Below are 19,863 nucleotides of genomic sequence, written 5' to 3' on the forward strand. Positions count from 1 at the left end.
CAAATTTATCACATATTTAATCCGGCCAGTCCTGGGGTGTTCTTGCTTTACTCTCTTGATCCTTTCACAAGTGCCAAGACAGACTGGAATAATCCTACACTTGAAAGAAACCCAGACCTACCTCGGAATGCTCTGTTGTGAGCTCCCCAGCCAGCCCTCAACAACGTGAGTCAGGCCACACACTCAGCTACAGGGTCACACTTTAGTTACCTTGCTCTCTTCCAGGTATGGAAGGTATATCTGAGAAACCACTACAAGGATTCTTGATGAAATATAAATTCTCATCATCCTTATTTTTTCCAAAGGCTATTATTTTTAGCACAGAAGAAAAAAAAAAGTCGTGGTCCTGGGATCAGGTTTGTATTTTTGTAAATAAGTAGAAACAATTGCCTGAGTTACAGAGATAAGCCATTTGTCAATTGTGGTAACACTAAGCTCAAATTCACTCAATAAATTAGTCACCCAGGCCTGCTATAGAGCAGAGACAAATCATTAATAGCCACAAAATACTTATTTATTAGTTCCAAGATAAAATTGAGAGTATGAGCATTTTTAAACCTAATTAAAAGCACACAAATATATTAAAATCCTAATGTTGGCTCTCTAAATGGAAGGTTTGTGTATGACATCTTTTTTGTTCATTTTTGTATTTAAACTTTTTTCACTTAAAATACCTATTTTCATAATCATTAACAACAATGTACAAGCTGTTAACTTTTCAAAATGAACATAGCACGCAAATAGAAGATAATTGATTCGCCGGGCGGTGGTGGCGCACGCCTTTAATCCCAGCACTCGGGAGGCAGAGGCAGGTGGATCTCTGTGAGTTGGAGACCAGCCTGGTATACAAGAGCTAGCTCCAGGACAGGCTCTAAAGCTGCAGAGAAACCCTGTCTCAAAAAACCAAAAAAAAAAAAAAAAAAAAAAAAAAAAAAAAGAAGAAGAAGAAGAAGAAGATAATTGATTCGTGTGCATTGTATTGTTGATTTTAATGCCTTGGATCACATGGTGGCCTAATAGAAGCACTCATTCCTAAACATCCCAGTCACACGTTAAGAGTGGGTTTGTATCTAATGAAGGTAAACTGTATCCCAGAACACGCAGGCTCATTAGCAGTTAAAATGTCATCACCTTCCGGCTGAGTCTCCGTTTGAGTTCCATTTTTGCTTCTTGCTCCTCTTCTTCATTCTTTTCTGTTAATTAGGGGAGGCATAAGTATAGTTACTAGGGATGATCATACAATCAGAAAAGTCTACCAGGAACAACTATCTGGCTCTGGCATATGCTGATTACAGAAGCCATCACCCTAGAAATCTGTCAAAAGATTCTTCAGAAAGAGTGGTCATACGCATGGAATATCTATGCATACATGCAATGGTATCGTTCTGCCTTAGAGAACTGGTTGACTGTCTTCACTGATTTGAAACCTCATTGCTTCCTGATTCTTTGTTCCATACCCATACTATTGCTGACCACCTCACAGTCTTAGAAACATAATCTACCAGAATTCAGATAAAAAAAATCTACTTCTGGATCTGATCTTCATGTGAAAACTCTAAGGCACATTAAAAGAACAAATTAGAACCATACCATGCATGTCCGAGCTGCTGACTTCCATTCAAGCCCAACCAAAATATTTGATCTGTCTTCCTATGTTTCCATAGAAGCAAAATGTAAGCATTCCTTGGGCCTTGGCTTTCAAACCACCATTCTGAATGGGGTCAAGTTGTACTGCGGGTAGAAATTATTTATTTTCGTGTGACTTTAACTTTCCAAAGTTGTCTTTTTCTCTAGTGCTTCATCAAGTAGTGCAATTTCATGCAGTCCAACAGATGGGATTGAAAAAAGAGTTCAGAATTTTTAAAGAAATAGACAGCCTTCAGAATTTATGGGATGCTATTTGGAAAGCTTTTGTGTGTTGTTTCCTGTCTCTCATCTGTATTAGTAAAATACATACAATACTTACATTCTGAAAGACTGTACTTTCAGAAAAATTCTCTTCTATGAAAGGTTTTATTTTATTTTACTTTATTTTTGATTTTTTTTAAAGACAGGGTTTCTCTGTAGTTTTGAGCCTGTCTTGGAACTAGCTCTTGAACTCACAGAGATCTACCTGTCTCTGCCTCCTGAGTTCTGGGATTAAAGGCGTGTACCACTACCACCCAACAAAAGTTTTATTTTTAAATCTCTCTCTCTCTCTCTCTCTCTCTCTCTCTCTCTCTCTCTCTCTCTCTCTCTCTCTCTCTCTCTCTCTCTCTCTCTCTCTCTCTCTCTCTTCCTCTTTCTCTCCCTCCCCGCCACCGCATGTGTGTAGTATACATCAGAGGACCTTGAATGTCATCATCTGGTTCTACCTACCTTGGATTTTAAGACAGTGTTTTTCACTGGGACCCGAGGTTTACTGATTAGGCTGTGAAATCTGGCTTGAGAACCCCAGTAATCCACTTACCTAACCAGCATTGAGGTGGTAACTGTACCTCACCACACTTTTGTTTGTTGTTGTTTTTTGTTTTTGTTTTTAAAGACAGGGTTTCTCTGTAGTTTTGTAGCCTGTCTTGTACAGCAGGCTGACCTCAAACTCACAGAGAGCTGCCTTACTCTGCCTCCCAAGTCATGGGATTAAAGGCATGTGCCACCACTGCCCGTCTAACACATCCAGTTTTTAAAGTGGGTGCTGGGGTTAGAACATAAGCCCTCACACTCACGTGGCAAGCTCTTTACTGACTAATCAATTCCTCTAACTCCAAAATACATTTATTGTAAATTTTTAAATGGACTTTTCACCACTAAGCACTGGTTCCAAGAGTAAAAAGTTAGTCTTGGATAATATGGGCAGTACCTACAGGCATTTGCTCAATGACCAGCTTATATTCTCCATACATCTTTTTCCTTCTCTGGACATACTGAACTTTCTGTTTTCTTCTCAAATACATCTTTCAATTTATATGTAAGACAATGACCTTTGTTGTTACAGACAAACTGAAATCACTCTCAGACAAGAGAGTGTTCTGGCATCAAATGGATTTGGTTATAAGTCAGATATCTTATTATGAATGAACTGTAAGCTTGGCTGATGACTTCACAAAAATATGTCTTTCTGTACCCTTAAAGTATACGCAAAGGGTTGATTAATAAATGTGAGCTGAATGAATCTTGTGGTTTGTCAATTATACATATTACACAAATTCCAAACTTCTTGTTAATGTGATTAAAATCAGAGCTATACAAGGCTAGATCTGTGATGACATAATATTGAAAGAAATAATAATTTAATAAGCATAATTTTAGTCACGTCTTCCTATATGTCTACCTTGCTTCACTTCTTTTTTTAAAGCTACTTAAAAAATTCGATGTATTCATTGCATTTTATGAGTGTTTTGCCTACATTTATGTTTGCACACCACGTGTGTGCTCGGTGTCCATAGAGGTCAGAGGAGAGATTGGATGTCCTAGAACTGAAGTTTACAACTGTAAACTGCCTATGAGTGATGGGAATCGAACCCAGGTCTTCCGCAACAGCAGTAAGTGCTCTCAACTGCTAAGCCACCTCTCCATCCCGGCTAATCCCCATGCTTCATTTCTTAAAGACATTTTCAAAGAAAAAAAAAAGCCCAAACGTTTTCACTACTTATGTAAAATGTCACTTCTTTAAAGGGAATATTAGTTTCACCCTATTAAGGATGCTGTACAACAAGGTGACAGTCAGCGATGTTTAAGAAAAAGAGAGCCGATGAGGAAGTTTAAGTAAACAGGGCTGTACCATCTGGGAACTCTTCCCTGACACTAGGAAACTGGCTTTAAGCGTTTCCCATGTTTGAAGTGATTCTTCTAAAGAGGGTGAAAGATGGAGGGGGTTGCCCTGGGGTCACCTCTGAGTCTTTGCAGAGTGGTAGGACTGGCAAGGGGAAGTCCTGAAGCTGGTACTGAAGTGTCCACCGCGAGGGTCAGTTGGGACACGTCTCCTTTACTTGCTGACGAATTAGAGGACTAACCCTACTGTGTGATGTAAACTGTTTGGAGCACTGGGATTAACTGAAGGGCTTTCTTGAAAGAAGGGGCAGAACTTTGGGTCAGTATCTTATGTCAGAGCAGAGGGTGCCACTTCAGACAGCCACAGGGAAGTGTCTGAGTAAATACATCATCAACACCCATACTTGCAAGGCAGCGGGCACTGCAGAAACCTGCCTGCCTAGCCCGTTTGGCCCCGGCATCGTGTGAATGAGCTGAAAGAGGAGAAAATAGAGCAAAACCAGCAGCGTAGTAGCGGTGCACTGTGCATAAAATGACCTGGGTCTCCCCTAACATGTTCTTTGTGGTTTTGTTGATCTTTTGCTGCTTTACGTGTTTCCATGTGGGTGGATTTTTGTTTTGTTTTATTTTTTAAACATACATTTATTTATTTATTTATTTATTTATTTGTGTGTGTGTGTGCACGTGCACACACGCACGTGCTCACAAGCACACTGCCACAGCACACCTTTAGAGGTCAGAGGAAAACCTGTAGAAGTACATTCATGTGGGCCCTGGAGATTAAACTCAAGTTGTCAGGTTTGCTACCAGAGTCTTAACCTGCTGTGCCGTCTCACTGGCCCCAGACAAATATGTTTAACAAATAAAAATACATCTATAACCTTTTGAAATAGAAAAATAGCATATATATATATATATGTCATATATATGTTAAAAACACAACTCAATGGGTGGCGATCTATGATAAAGTCATCAACAATAGAATATAAATGGCAGACACATGGCTAGGTGTGCTCCGTAAAATTTCTTCAGTTTTTTGTAGATTCAAAATATTTCACAATTGATTGTTGAAGAAAAAGATTCAGAATTCAGTGACCTGGGTCATTTTTTTTTCTTTCTTTCAATGGAAATACAGCTGGCCTGGCACTCACAGCGTGCACACGAGAGCAATGCATCCTTTCTCAGGTCCTGTATGGAAAAGCTGTCCCATATAGATCACTTTTCCTGGCCAGCCAGAGGCAGAAAGAGACACCTCTATATATGGTCTGTATTTTAAGGGACTGGTTTGAAACTGAATCATAAAATATAAATGTAGTTGATATATTATACAATATAATATATATTCAAACATATTATATAGCTTATGCATTATACAATATGAATGTAGTTAAAGAAAACAGTTTTACCGACATAGGAAAGACACCAAGTGTGGAGTATAAGGGATATGATGCTAAGACATCAAGTTTGCACTATGTTCTTACAAAATAGTTACTGGTATTCACTGTTATCTTAGCCATAATTACCAAAGGGGTGGTGCATTTCAAGTAGAGAACTATTGAATACTTTGTGCTTTGAATCAGCTTCCTAGCCCCCAAGAGATGGTCTATGTGACCTTAAAAATCATATTGTATCACAGTTTTCTGGTGTCTTCATTTAGATACTGTTGCTGCTTTTGAACAAAAACTTGAGATATGCGAGTGAAAAAGAGAGCAGTACGGAGGAGTGCAGAAGCAAGGGGGCCGAATGAAGTGTTTGTGGGCTAATGCCCTGGGCTGCTCTCCGCCCCAGCTCTGCCTGCTTCCCTTGGCACATGTCAGGGGATCAGGAGCCAGTTATCAGCCGCTCCAGACTGGAAATGGGCCTCCAGTTTCCAGAATCAACATGAACTTAGAAGGAAGTAAAACAGGGCTGGACCCAAGTCTGAAGTTGACTTTGGTGCTTCGCTCTTTCCCCGAACCTCCAGGAAAACAGAGGGTACAGAAGCCAACACAGCGCTTAAGATCAACATGCAATACATTTCCGGATCCATGAAAGAGTTCCTCAAATAACTAAACTCCAGTGTGGCTTGGCACATCAGTCCTAATGGACAGGATTATCCAGAACTTGCAAGGCCTTCTTTTCGAAGTATTTCATCAGACACCCAAGAAGACATGCCCTCTGTACTTGCAGGCCCTCACACTCTACCCTTGAGTTTAAATCCTAACTCAATATGTCCCAGAAACTCCATCATGGAAAACACTTTTGAAACCTCGGGGCTTTGTTTTCATGTCAACATTAGATGTTGCTTAGGTAAAAATGCACCCTCCTTTTGTAGTTACAACCTTTTATTTTTCAGAGTGACATTTCTTCATATTAGCAGCCACTTTGGTTGGGGTCTAGTCAACTCAGACTCACAAATAGCCAGAAAAAAGCACCGCAGGGGAGAGATGCCACAGACTGTGTGGTTGGTCCTCCTTACACTGGTAAATGTTCATTGCTAGGTTGCTTCAGTTATGGCAAAATTGCTATAAATATGCTACAAAAATATTTCTGTCTTTGACAAAAAAAATAACTCCTATTAAAGTGTGGGGTCATCCAGCAGGCTGACTGTCTCCATGCCAATGGCTTACTGCTATTACAGTCTGCCCGGAGTTCTGATTGTTCCTGCCTTTTGGTAGTTCATGAACTAAAAAGTTCCGTTGGAACTAAGTTAATATGTAGAAGTACAGCTAGGCACTGCTTTTTAGCTCACTGGAGCTGGTAACCATCCTGAGAGAACAGCAGGACAAACTGTCGTTCTAGTGGGATTTCCTCACACTTCGCTGCCAGAAATTGGAAAGGAAAAATCAAGTGGGAAATGAATGGAGGCCTCTTTAAGTTCCAAGAAACCACAAAGAATTCAAGAAAGAAGAGGAACAATCACAACAAAGGCAAGCGAAATGCCTGGAAAAATCCCTCTTACCATAATTTTAAATTGGAACTTTTGCTCAACCTAGCAACCAACTGTATTATTCATAACAATATAGAAATGTTTGATTGATTTCCTTGTGGGTTCTTTCTTTGGCAGTTATTTGAAAATAGACTAGAGCATTTTCTTTAATATTATGGCAGAAGAACATATGGGATAAATTTAATTTTTCTCAAAAATAATTGCTATGACCAGGACTCCACTTTAGGGGAATATCAGGCTTAAAGCTGTAAAATGAAATATGAAAACCAAGAAATTATTTTTTTAAATACGTAAACATCTACTAATATATATGACATACATGGGCCTTCCCAGTCAGCTGTGAATCATGTTTCCTTCCTGATAGATGGGTTGTCTCTAGGGCACGTTGTTAGGGATCACCGTAGGGATCGCAGTATGGAATCATATACTCACGTTTTAAGATGTTTCTTTGCTCTAATTCTTCAGTTGTTGGCCTCTGGCTGAGTCTTCTAGGATGACAAAATGATAGACTACAGGTTACAAAATGAACGTACCATGAGTTACAAATGAGGCCTATTTGGTGGAAGATACAAGTGAATCAGCAAAGCTAGACTTTTGTCGTATCTTGGGAAATAAAAATAAATTTTAAGCCTATGAAATAAACGTCTCCCTCCTGTTTGTAGACTACTGAGTGCGGCTTAGACTTCCACCTGCCACCTCTCCTCCACTCATCTTTGTAAGTGAGGCATCTGGCTTCTGGCTGGGCATATGCCTACAGATCATAGCTCCCCTAACTAGCTGCGGGATGCGACTGACTTCTTGAAACAGGACATGAGCAGCACAAGCTTTCCCCCTCCAACACAGATGAGTGTGTGGTCTGCTTTCCTTCCAGCACAGGCTGCACTCGAACATGGTATTATGAGCCAGCTTTGATCTTGCAGATCAGATTCCCCAGGCAGGGCTGTAAGAAATGTGCAAAGCAGAAGGAGTCTGGGCGTTAGGACTACAGGGAGAGGAGGAGAAATTTCCATCATGCTGGGTGGCCCAGTTTTTTCTAGACTGCCTGGTAAGAGAGAAATCAACATACATTGCTTGAACTCCCGTATTCTTGACACGTTACAGCAGTTTAGCTGATAGCTTACTTAATGAATGTCCAGTGCACTGAGGCCTCCAATAGGCTGCTGTTGCAAAGTTCACGCCAATGTATGAGTTGCTCAGTCTGTGCTGCTCAGGGTTTGAAGGGAAATCCTGCAAGTGAATATATTCCACACACAGCTATCTTGAGCTATGCGGGGGGGCCCCCTTCTCTGCAGTTGAGATAAGCCAGGCTCATCTGGGATTAGTAGTTAACTGCTTTACATGAGAGCAGGAACTCTCAGAAACGCCTTATAACTTTGTTCTTGGTCTTGTTTACATGATCAGTTTGTTGTTCATTGCAGCGAGACATTGCCTCAGGATGTAGGCTGCATTTGTGTGGGCAAAGATGAAGATACATGAATTTACTAGACACAACCGATTCTAAATGTTAGGATCACCACAAACCAGTTACCCTTCAAATGTCTCCCCAAATTTTCACTGAAGTTAGATATTCATTGGGATTGCTTTGAAATTAAGGCAGTAACTGAGTCCCCAAAAGGGTCCAGGGAGCAACAGTACCTATGCAGCTGGATTCTGTGCCATGACTATACTGTATGCTGTGTGTGTGCACCGCTGGTGTACTAGAGATTGTCACACTCAAGTGTGCTAGCTCTCTCTTGCTGAAGGAACATCCCTCCTCTGGAATGTTTTCTTTTCCTTTCCTATTTTCTAGAATCCTACAGTTGATTAAAATGGGACTTTGAAGGTTGCCTGGCCTCAAGAGTATAATAAGCCTCTGGGTTCTTCAACCTCAAGGAGTAGAATGAAGACTGAGTTGCTCTTGCTCTTGGTGTTAAAAGCACGGAAAACTATAAGAATAACCATGGCTGTCTTTCACTCCTACTTTCAAATTCCTAGTCCTTGTGCTAGATGCTAAAAGTGTGGGGAATCCTCCAAACAACTCAGCAAAGTAAAGGCCAGCTCCCAGTTTGCAGATGAAGAAAGGGATAGTAACTGACTTGCGTAAACTAAAACATGAGCAAATGTTGGGGTCAAGATCCGCTCTTATCTCATTGGACTTAAACTGTGTTATCTAAGCTTGAGCTGTGGGTAAAACCTTAAGCAAGGGACATAAGATGTGCTGTGTTCACTGAAAAGAACTCTAACATTTATATATTATTAAGAACAAACCCTACTATATTAAAAATGTAAAGCTATAGATCATGTACATACTTATAAAAATATTAAATATTTTAAGGGTGACATTGGAATACTAGTTCAGAAAAGATACAGGTGGTACCCCAGATGTATGGTTAGACCTGGAATGGAGATGTCTCCACCCATTCTAATCTATGCTCACACTTCCTGGTCTTCCTGTGGAAGATTGGGCGTGATCCCCAAGGAATCCCTAATGACATGGTTAGAAGACCGATGTTTTAAGGCCAGGGACCACACTGCTAGGTTATTTTTTTTAACCTTTCTTTATCAGTGTTCTGGTTTTGTCTACTTACTTGACTTGTTCTTGATTAATTTACCATTGTTATAAATAGTCTTATAATATATATCTTTATAAAAAGTCTTTCAAATGAATCACTATAGATCCTTTCCTTCTTACATATGTTCCCCAAGATGGAGTTATGTAAGTTATAAAAGTTAATAAGAAGCCTGAGCTAATAGGCCAATCAGTTTATAATTAATGTAGGCCTCTGTGTGTTTATTTGGGACTGAACGACTGCTAGATCAGGCAGGACAGAAACCTTAGTCAACAAATGGCACCAACGTGGACAACTAAATCTACTTACAACCTGAGAGAGTTTGGGAAATAATTCTGGACAAAAATGAATAGCGTTGGTAGCAGCAATTTCTTGGGTTTGCTCTCTTTCCTAGAGGCAAGTATATCTCATTTAAGAGAGGCTTCCTAACTCAGCTTTAGTTGTGACCTAGGGTCTTATGTTTGCTAAGCAATCCCTCTACCCCTGGGCTCCACCCTTGACCAGACACTCTGACTGTGACTAGTCCTCCCTCACTATTGAGTTTATCATACAAACCCTCAAACATCTTCAAAACATGCTACCAAGGGTTTTTCATTCCATCTCAGTGGAATCTTTCTCAGCTTGGATCTTTCTTTAGGTCACATCAGAAGGGGTGACATTTGTCTGGTTTCCTTTTGTAAAACTGAAACACCCTCAAGGCTCCAATTCCATAGAATGTGTCTACTTTCTTCCACATGCCACACGAGGGGCACATCTGACCAGCCTGTCTTGTGAGTGTGCTTCAGTGATACAAATGTCTACTTTCTCTCCATTCTAAACTCATTCCATTCATCGTGGTTGTCTGGACAGGGCATGTGTGGAGCCTCAACTGTTTGGCTATTGACAAAGGCTGCTGGAAATGCTGTGACTGCCATCTACCCCACTTGCTGTGCTCTCTGCTCTGTGTCAATGTCTGTGTTACTAAGATGACAGTATTACTACGATGCTGATGATTAACCTTAGGGATTTTTTTTGAGCTTGCAGAAGTTACTATATAGCTGTTTTATTTTTCTCAGAATTTTCTAGGCCTATAACTAGGAATAATAACAGTATTTTGTTCCCATAATTTATAGCTTTTCCCCCATTACAAATAACCATGGCTAGACATTTAGTATGAAAAAAGTAGGGAAACTTTGCTCATTTAAAAAAATGCTTTTAGGTTTTCTCTAGGTACTAACGTATTTAGCATAATTTATAAAAACCTTTAATTCTGGCTTGTCTCGGGCTTTTTTAAGCTAATACAATTTTTACCTGGGTGCTGAGGATGGAACCCAGGTCTTCACACTTGCACAACAAACACTTTATCAAGTGAGCGATTATCCTGGCATGGGGCTCACTTTTAAAAAATCCTTTACTATGATAAATTATACTAATATTCTTTGCATTTAAGGAGTTTCCCCTATTTTGCTACCATTTTATATGCATTATTTTTCTACGATTAAAAATTTTCACACCAAAACATAAACAAAAGCAACAAAATAATAAAACACATTTGTCACGTATCCTCATGCATGTGGTGTAGAGGAGATGGTATAAAAGAAATCCATCATAGCTGAACAGTGATCCTAACCCACTTCTCTTCTAAGGAACAGTTTTCAGAGAGTCCCTTCATCTCCCCAGGCCTCAGAGAGGCCCCTGCTTTTACTTGTTAAGAAGACAAATTTGACATGAAGTTCCTCTGACTTCTGCTAGCTATTTCCTGAGGCAGGAAACGGTTCAGGCTTAGGGCGGAGGTGAAAACACTCCAGTGAGGAGCCCTTGGCAAACTGCTCAGGACTCCTTTTGGAGTCTTAGTGGGAGTTGCAAAAGCTGGGGACACCACACCCCCAGGCCTCCTCCTGGATTTCTTAGGGAGGTGAGCCTTCCCTTCAGCTAGGAGGCACAGCTGCTGCACCTGAAAGTCTCCCTTTTAGCAGAGAAGGGCCCTGGAGATTCTCTCCCTGTGGAGAACAGCAAACACTCCCTAGCAGCCCTGCACAACCCTCCTACAGTGATCACGAAAGGCTCCGGCTTCTAAGCAAGGGTAACAACTTCCTCCCAGCTTCACATCCTGATCTGGTGGCCTTCTCCCATGGGTACACCCGGGTGGGTGTGCAGAGTGAGAGAACCCAGCAGAAAACAGTGACAGTCGAGGGTGCTTATGCTGGCACCAAAAACAGTTCCTTCAAGAATTAACTGCTATTAAAAATCTTAGTTAAATGGACTGTTGAAGCCATTTGTGGCCAAAACAGAAGACCTACAGCACACAAGGAAAGCAGGGAGTGAGGAGTGCTGCCCCATGACCCACTCATTCTAAGCTAACGGCTTGCGTCTGGACAGGGGGCTATGCTTATCTGACCAGGACACAGCTAGGCCATTGAGGCTTGGTATTTCTCCGGTCTCACAGCCCAGAGGATGGAACCTCATAGTTTTCACATAAATCTCAGTAAATCCTCAGATTTGAAGAGAGGCTGGCCAAGTTGTGGACTGTAGGCAAGATGCTCCCATGCCGCCCCTTTCGGTAAATGCATTTTATTGAAGCGCTTTCACATTCGTTTATTTCTTTGTTGTTTACATCTTCTTTTATGTAATGGCCGAGTTGGATAACTGCAACAGAGACCAGCTGGTCATCAAAACCTACGACTTCGTAATGGATCAGTTTTTGGAAAAGTCTGTTTTGACCCCTGAGCTACGTTCTGGAGATCTCAAAGCTACTGGCTAACTGACCAAAGGGCAAATCCTTTGAATAGTTCACCATCTGAGATCAAGTTTACAGGACCAGATAAGCCAGGAGCAGCTGAACCTGGGGAATCCACCAAGCCCTCAGGCGGGCGGGAGACTGTGGGACAATGACAACAATCAGTCACTTCTGCACTCACGCGCCAGCAAGTACCTGACCAGCTTGGTCCCGATCTGCTGTCTTATTTCCTGCCTTTCTTCTTCAGATGTTCGCTGCAGGATGTTTTTATCCTCCAGTTCTTTCTTGGATGGTCTATTGCCAAGTTTGATGGCAAGAGTGTCCCTTCGGCGTATCTTACTTGCCAAAGCACCTGAGGATTGGAAAGGAGCAGCAAACACAGGTACATCAGTTTTTAACCTAGCAGGGCTTTGGTTACACGTGGCTGAACTTTAACAGGACCTGAGCCAAATTCTTTACTTGCGTGCAAGAGGGGAAGCTTAATCAGTTCAAGGGTTGGAGAGGGGGCTGAGTTGGAGATAATTCGTTTTGAAAAAGAACTGAAGGATTTTTTTTTTTAAAAAAATGTTCTGAAAGAAACAAAAACCCAAGATAGCATGAACACGCTTGGAAACAGCACCTCATCATCTGGATGGAGCTCGAGGAGGTTTGTTCTGCTGATTTGGTGGATCATGGAAATCAGTGATTGCACAAGGCTTTTGCTTTCTTTTCAAGTCAAGAGCTTATCCTCGCTCCTTATTCTGTACAGTTAATCCTTGTCATCCCCTTTTCCCCAGCCAGGAGTCATGCTGGCAAGGAGCCTACACTATAAACAAATGCTTTAACCCTAAGTCACTCAGGCATCCTTAAGCCCCCAGCAGGCAGTAGCTATCAGGTGGGTGCTAAGGAGAGGAAATGTAACAAATTTCTGCTGAGTCATTAATACACTGATAACTTTTAATCATCTATAAATCCAACGCCACAGCGAAATTCTGCCAAGTCACGCTTCTCCTAAGTTAAAAACAAAAAACAAAAAATAAAACCACAACATTTTAACAGCACATTCCAGTCATCTAATTAGACACAGTCATGGCTTTGATTCATTTTTAGGATCCTTCCTTTCTAGAAGGTACCCTGTCTTTGCAACGGTGGACAAGCAAGCGTTTTCAACTCCAACCAAGCGTTTGTCATTCTCCACTCATTCCCCTCCCATCTCTTTAAACCACAGTATAAAATGAGTGACAATGTCTAACACTTCTAGCAAGCCAAGGAAGCCCCACCCTGGCTTCTTCAAGAGCAGGTCTCTGGAGGGATGGACACCTTTGTCTTTTATGAGAAAAACCACTGTTCTTAAAAAGCTTGGATTGTTTGTATCAAGACAAATCTTCAGTCTAATTCATTGTCAAGGGTGTGGCACACCTATGTAGTATGTTCTTCTGGAAAGATCTGTCATCATGAATTAAACTTTGGGATGGGCACACTTTTCTTTTTCAGTACTGGGAATTGAACTCGCGGAATTATGCTATCCTTCAAGCCTGCTTTAACTTTTTAGCTAGGATAAATACATTTCTAATTTGAGAGAAGAAGGTGAGGGGAAGAAAATGTTGGGCAGTGGCTAATGAGATTTTACACTGTGCGGGAGGTGTCTCTACGCCACCTGCTGCTCTACTTCTTGGAAATATTCTTACTTTCTCCGCTGCCATCATCATCCTCATCCTCATCATCCTCTTCCTCATCATCATCGGTGTACAAGATGGGTCCGTCTGAGTCAGAGTCGTTGGATTGGTACTCTCTTGGGGTCTCATCCTCCGGGGCACTGAAGGATTCTGAAGAGTCTCCTGTCTGCCCGGGGGTCAGCAACTGAGGTCCAGCCTTTCCCAACTCATCTTTGGTTGCAAAGCTATGAAGGGCAATAAAGCAGAAAGTAATGTGGAGTACAGAGCAATCCTTATGGATACCAACACCACAACAGGCATACTAGCATCATGAAGATCCTTCATGCTGGGAAAGGAAGAAATGAAACATGGGACAGTTACCCTACATCACTAACATAGACGTTCTCTGGGGCATTACTTAATTGTTGAAGTTTTAGATTTTGCATTTGCAAAACAAGAACGTATTACTAGATGTTCTCTAACACATCCCACAAACATAGTGAAACTGGACTTTGTGAACCGATTTGTCCATGAATCATGGGGCAGTAGAGGAGACAGTAGTGGGTTAAGGCTGCTGGAGGATCAGCTCACTTAGGAAAGTGTTTGCTGCACAAGCTGGGATATCTGAGCTTTCAATTCCAAGAGCTCACATGACAAAAAATATAGCTGTGGTAGTGCTTGCTTATAACCTCAGTATGGGGAGGCAGGGACAGGCAGACTCCTGGGGCTCATTGGCCAGCCACTGAAGCCTACTAGGGGAGGACCAGACTGGACAACATCTGAGGAAAATCACCTGAGCCCAATCTCTGCTCTCCACATGTACATGCACACGTGTGTACACTCGCCCTCCTACACACACATGTATACACACACAATCACAACAATAATGTGTCAGCAGCTCCAGGGTGCTTTGCTCTGCCTACACTTCTTGTTTGCTCTTCAAGTCTAAACATAGAGCCTCAGCCCCGCTATGGATGTTTCTGGATCACTCAGTTGACTTTCTTGCCCTATTCCTCTGCTCTCATGGCGATCCAGTGCAGAGCTCAGCATCCCTAACTTGTCTGCCTTCTGACTCCTACTGTGCCTTTGACACACAGGCCTCAGAGAGTTCTGCATCCCAGCACCCAGAAGGGTGTCACACAGGAATGCACATCTCTTATTAATATTAGAATAAATCCCGTTTTTCTTTCCAGCTAGTGTGCCAACAGGCAAAAATCCCTGATCCTCTCTGTGCTTGCATTTCTTCATAAATAAGACCGCCTTTTATAAGACTAGAAGCTTTAAAAGAAGGGTAATATACTAGGGGAGGGGCAATGATGCTTTGTCATTCAGACGGGTAAAGGTCTCTACAAGACTTACCTATTTTCAAAGACTAACGAAGATGCGTGGGATGAAAAAATTATTTAATTTCAAAAATAATGTAATCACTATTGTAAGATACAGAAGACCTCCCAAATACTTTGTGATATAAATAGATGAGTTCACATTTGGTGTTTTCACAGTCAAAAAAATAAAAAATAAAAACCAACCCCAACCCTCCTCCAAGACAAACAACAACACACATGAACATGTTTTGATTGATGCACACAGGCAAACTTCATTAGAACAAAAGGCATTTAAAGCTGGTTTTATGATTACAGGCCCAGGCACTTCCAAGACGCTACATTTTTTTTTTTTAACTTAGAAAGAACCCAACAGCCTAAATTGTTCTCAAAATGGTATATGAAATCTTCTTTGAGTGTGTGTGTGTGGGGGGAGTTCACTATAATTTTGAACTCCTTCCTCTATCACTCTTAAATTTTGAGATAGGATCTCTCATTGACCCTGGAATTTAGCATCCCATTTAGACTGATGGGCCAGCAAGCTCCCAGGATCTGCCTGTCACTGCTGCCTTCCTATCCCCACCCTGGTGCTACATATGTGCACCCCTATGCCTTGCTTTTACATAGGTGCTAGGATCAACTTAGGGTCCTTTGCCTACTGAGCTGTATCTCTAGACCCTGAAATCTCATTGTTAATTATGTGACATCAACATAAACCAAAATTTCCCATCTTAACAATTTTAAGGGTACTATTCTGAGTCATTAAAAACATTCACGTTGCTGTATAATTATCACCACGCAACTCCAGAACCTTTTCATCTCTCTAAAATGAAGCTGTGTTTGTCTCCATGAGCTAATAAACCCATGCATTACGCTCTCTGTGTCTGTGATGTTGACTGTTTTATGAAGGCTCATGTAAAGGTAATTATACAAACTTCTGGTTTGACTTATTTCACTTAGCACGATGTCAAGAACACCTATGTCCTAGCAGTGGCAGAATTTCTTCCTGTGGAGGGCTGGATGATATGACATTGTGTGCACATGCCACACTTCATTTATTCATTCATCAGCCAATGCCCAGTTGGGCTGTTACTGCCTTTTGGTTACTGTATACTAACTCTACATACTCTGGTATACAAATCTACTTCCCAACTTTCAATTCTCTTGACTACAAGCACAGAAGGAGAATTGCTGAATCATATGGTAATTCTGTGTTCACTTTTTTGGAGACAACACAGAATAAAGTGCCTTTGGAAAGAAGTGAAGATGTCTTTTTTAAAAAAATATTTATTTATTTATTATGTATACAATATTCTGTCTGTGTGTATGCCTGCAGGCCAGAAGAGGGCACCATACCCCATTACAGATGGTTGTCAGCCACCATGTGATTGCTGGGAATTGAACTCAGGACGTTTGGAAGAGCAGGCAATGCTCTTAACCTCTGAGCCATCTCTCCAGCCCGTGAAGATGTCTTTTTATGGACAAACTTTTCCATGGTCCAGATTACTAGACAATTGCTGCAGAAAGCTATTTTATTTTGAGGATGCTGTCACTGTGGATGACTACAGTCTATTTAAAGGTTTGTCAATTAATAACAGAATCTGCTTATAGCAAAACAAGGTACTTCAGGGCTCAATCCTGTTAGTCACTAATTGATTGTGTTAATTATTTTGATCTCGCTCTTGGTCTAGTATTCTGCAGTGGGCAGAGTTCAGCAGCATTTATTTACAGCTCCTAACTATTTAAAGCTACAAGGTGGTTAGAGAATTTACAACACGGGTCCAAGAAAGGCTATTAAGTAAGTAGCCCACCCAACCTGGCCAGTGCAGTCTGGGATCCAGACTGAGACCGCTAGTCTACTTACTAAATGTTATATCATGATATTATTATAATTAGTTAATAATAACTATGTTCCACGTCTGCATTGGTCAGCTCACACCTCCACCCTTACAGTTCCCGGGAATACTGGACAACATTGAACATTACATAAATTTTTGTCGAGGGGACTCAACAAGTCATTTTTAAATATGACCTCAAGTGGGCTGAATTTTTTTTTCTTCCCCACACTACAGAGATGCCTGTGTTATGGATAGAGTTGTAAATGAATAAGAAACACACTGAACAGCAGCCTGCGAGACAGGAGGAGAGGTGGGTATTTCTAAATACAACCACTAGCCCTATTTCAAGTTTTGATATTTGTATCCCAAACAGAAGCCTTTTCATACCATGACCGAGTTCTCACACATTGGGTGACGAAATATAAGCAAGGGAAAGTTCTAAGGAAAGCAAGGGAGTGAGAGCCAAAAACCCTAACTCAAATTCCACTTGAAAGAGGGAGAGTTTGGGAGAAGATCTGAGACACTGCATTTTCCAGGCTCATTAAGTCAAGGGCAAACACAAACTACCCCTGAAGGATGCATTATAAAGTCACTCTTTACATTTTAAAAATATATGAAGAAGAAAACAAGCTCTTCGAGGAAACTCTGAGAGTTACCCTAGCTGGTGGGAAAATATATGATCTACACCCGCAACATCAAAAGAGACCCAAGCTTATTCCTTTTACTCGTGGTATCACTGGAAACAGAAAGCTTACATTTATTTCTCTATTTAAAAATTCTCCATGTACCTGGGATAACTATGGCATTAAGGTCCTAGTATAAAGTGTGGTACTTAGCATAATTAATACAGTCCCTAAATGACCATGGAAATATGAACTGAGGAGAGTTAGTTTGGCTGTGGCTATGAATGGCTCTCTGAACACTTACAGCTGCCCAAAGTTGCCTTTCGTTTTGCATAGTGAACAACAGACCTATATACTGCATCCACTTTCTGAAACTGAAATCTTGTCTTAAACACATATATCCTGAGCACGCTGATTGATTAAAATCGACTCTATGGAACTAGCTTGTCTGGCTCACAATTATGCCTTTGGTGTTTACACCCTTGTCCAGCACAAAACAAACAAACCCCATTACACCCTGAAAGAGAAAACACTCAGCTTGAAGTAATGCGAATGCTGAGCAACACTACAACTTAGGAAGGTGTGCTGTGTGTTTGAAGCAGTGAGGACGCTGTGCTAAGGGTGTGGACATATTCCTTGAAATTCAAGTCTTGAGAACTTCATCTTCGATGCACTAGCACTGAAAGGCAAGGCCTCCCGAGGGCAAAGCCATAATGAAGAGAGAACTCCACTACAGAGAAGGCTCTTGGGACAGGGTGAGCTGTCTTGCTCTCTTGGCCCTGCCACCTTCTGCAGCAAGAACTTCCTCACTAAATGCTGGTTTGATTTAGACTTCCGAGCCTCTAGAATTTTGAGCCAATACATGTACATTCATCATAAATTATCCTCTTTCAGGTAGTCTGTGACAGCTTCACCAAACAGACCAATAAAGATAGCCTATCAAAATCGGGCGGTGGTGGCGCATGCCTTCAAACCCAGCACTTGGGAGGCAGAGGCAGGCGGATATCTGTGATTTCAAGGACAGTTAGGTCTACAGAGCTAGTTACAGGACAGCCAGGACCACACAAAGAAACCCTGTCTTGGGGCTGGAGAGATGGCTCAGAGGTTAAGAGCATTGCCTGCTCTTCCAAACGTCCTGAGTTCAATTCCCAGCAACCACATGGTGGCTCACAACCATCTGTAATGGGGTCTGGTGCCCTCTTCTGGCCTGGAGACATACACACAGACAGAATATTGTATACAAAATAAATAAAGAAATAAATAAAAAAAAAAAAAAGAAAGAAACCCTGTCTTGGAAAAGCAAAACAAATAAAAAATCCAAAAAAACCGATAGCATATCATTTATCTCAATGTTTTCTGCCTCTTCTAGCTTTTACTAAAATGCCAGGCAAATAGTTTGTAGTTTGATATTTATTGATCATCCCTAGATTTTCCTTCAAATGATAAAAAGGAAAAATAGGAAATAGGTTTGACTTTAGATCTGAGTCTTCCCTAGACAGAAATGATAATTGCATGATTGATAATTGCATCTATTATATATTCTGCTATATATACATACCTATGGGGCAGGAGGTCTAACCCGCCGAATGCAACCTCAATAGCATATTTATAGGACTTTTGAGTGGCATCAGAAAAGGAGCTTATGAGCTCCAGGCAGCTGGAGAATGATGGGCCACTAACCCATAAAGTGCAAGATCTACTTCTTTATTAGACCGAGTTCTAACCATTTTATTTTGTTATCTTCCTGAACAAAACTAAGACAATGCAACCACTGTTGGGGCTTCTTTAGACTCTATGGACTCCATCTTCCAAGGCCGCTCACCTTCAGCTCGCCACTGACATAGGCTGACCTTGGCTCACACATTCTCACTTGTCACGTGACAATTCAGTGAGTATACACTGATGGCCTACAGCTCGTCACACTCTGCACTGGCTGCTGGGGACACAGAAGTAAGTAAGACATGCTGTCTAGTTCTACCATATGTGGAGGAAAACTCTTCGAAATATGCTGCCAGTCCTGGCAACACGTACTAGAAGACGTCACAGAAGAAACTAGGATTCAGTAGATAATTAGGAAGGGGTCACTCTACTCTTCATACGAGTAGATCCAGAATTTTAAAGAGTTCTTTCCTGTTGCTCTTAATTTTCCTGGGGAAGAAAGCTAGGTTGTCACAGGGAGATGAAGCTAAGAAAGCATGGATAAGTGATCTGGGACCAAATGATAGAGGTTTAAAACAAGGACCAGAAGGGGAAAAAGGAAAATGTCTAGGTAGAAGAAAAAGAATGATGGTCTATACTGAGAGAGGCTTGAAGCATCCTTGGAAGGCACACGGGGCCAAAGTATATCTGTTAGCATCATCGCTGTGATGTTCCACACAGCCTATGGGAATTCCACAATAGGGCTTAGGAATCCTACCTGGTGAGATCACGGGTGTGGTTACCTAACATTCAGCACGTTTAATACAGACAGGAACAGACTATATTCTTTTATTCCAGGAGAAT

The 19,863-nt window shown here is 41.3% G+C and overlaps 1 protein-coding gene across 2 annotated transcripts in view; it reads right to left on the minus strand.

The window, feature by feature from the left end:
- Window positions 1-19,863, minus strand: part of Phactr2 (phosphatase and actin regulator 2) — a 268,971-nt gene that overhangs the window by 30,053 nt on the left and 219,055 nt on the right. For both annotated transcript variants that reach the window (XM_038339990.1, XM_038339991.1), the window contains exons 6-9: window positions 13,612-13,823; window positions 12,140-12,296; window positions 7,112-7,167; window positions 1,132-1,193 (exon numbers count right to left, since the gene is read on the minus strand). In XM_038339990.1, the coding sequence (XP_038195918.1) occupies window positions 1,132-1,193; window positions 7,112-7,167; window positions 12,140-12,296; window positions 13,612-13,823 (487 nt within the window). The remainder of the gene's footprint in view (window positions 1-1,131; window positions 1,194-7,111; window positions 7,168-12,139; window positions 12,297-13,611; window positions 13,824-19,863) is intronic.

This window comes from Arvicola amphibius, chromosome 8 (genome assembly GCF_903992535.2).
Source record: "Arvicola amphibius chromosome 8, mArvAmp1.2, whole genome shotgun sequence".
In the NCBI taxonomy this organism is placed as follows: Eukaryota; Metazoa; Chordata; class Mammalia; order Rodentia; family Cricetidae; genus Arvicola; species Arvicola amphibius.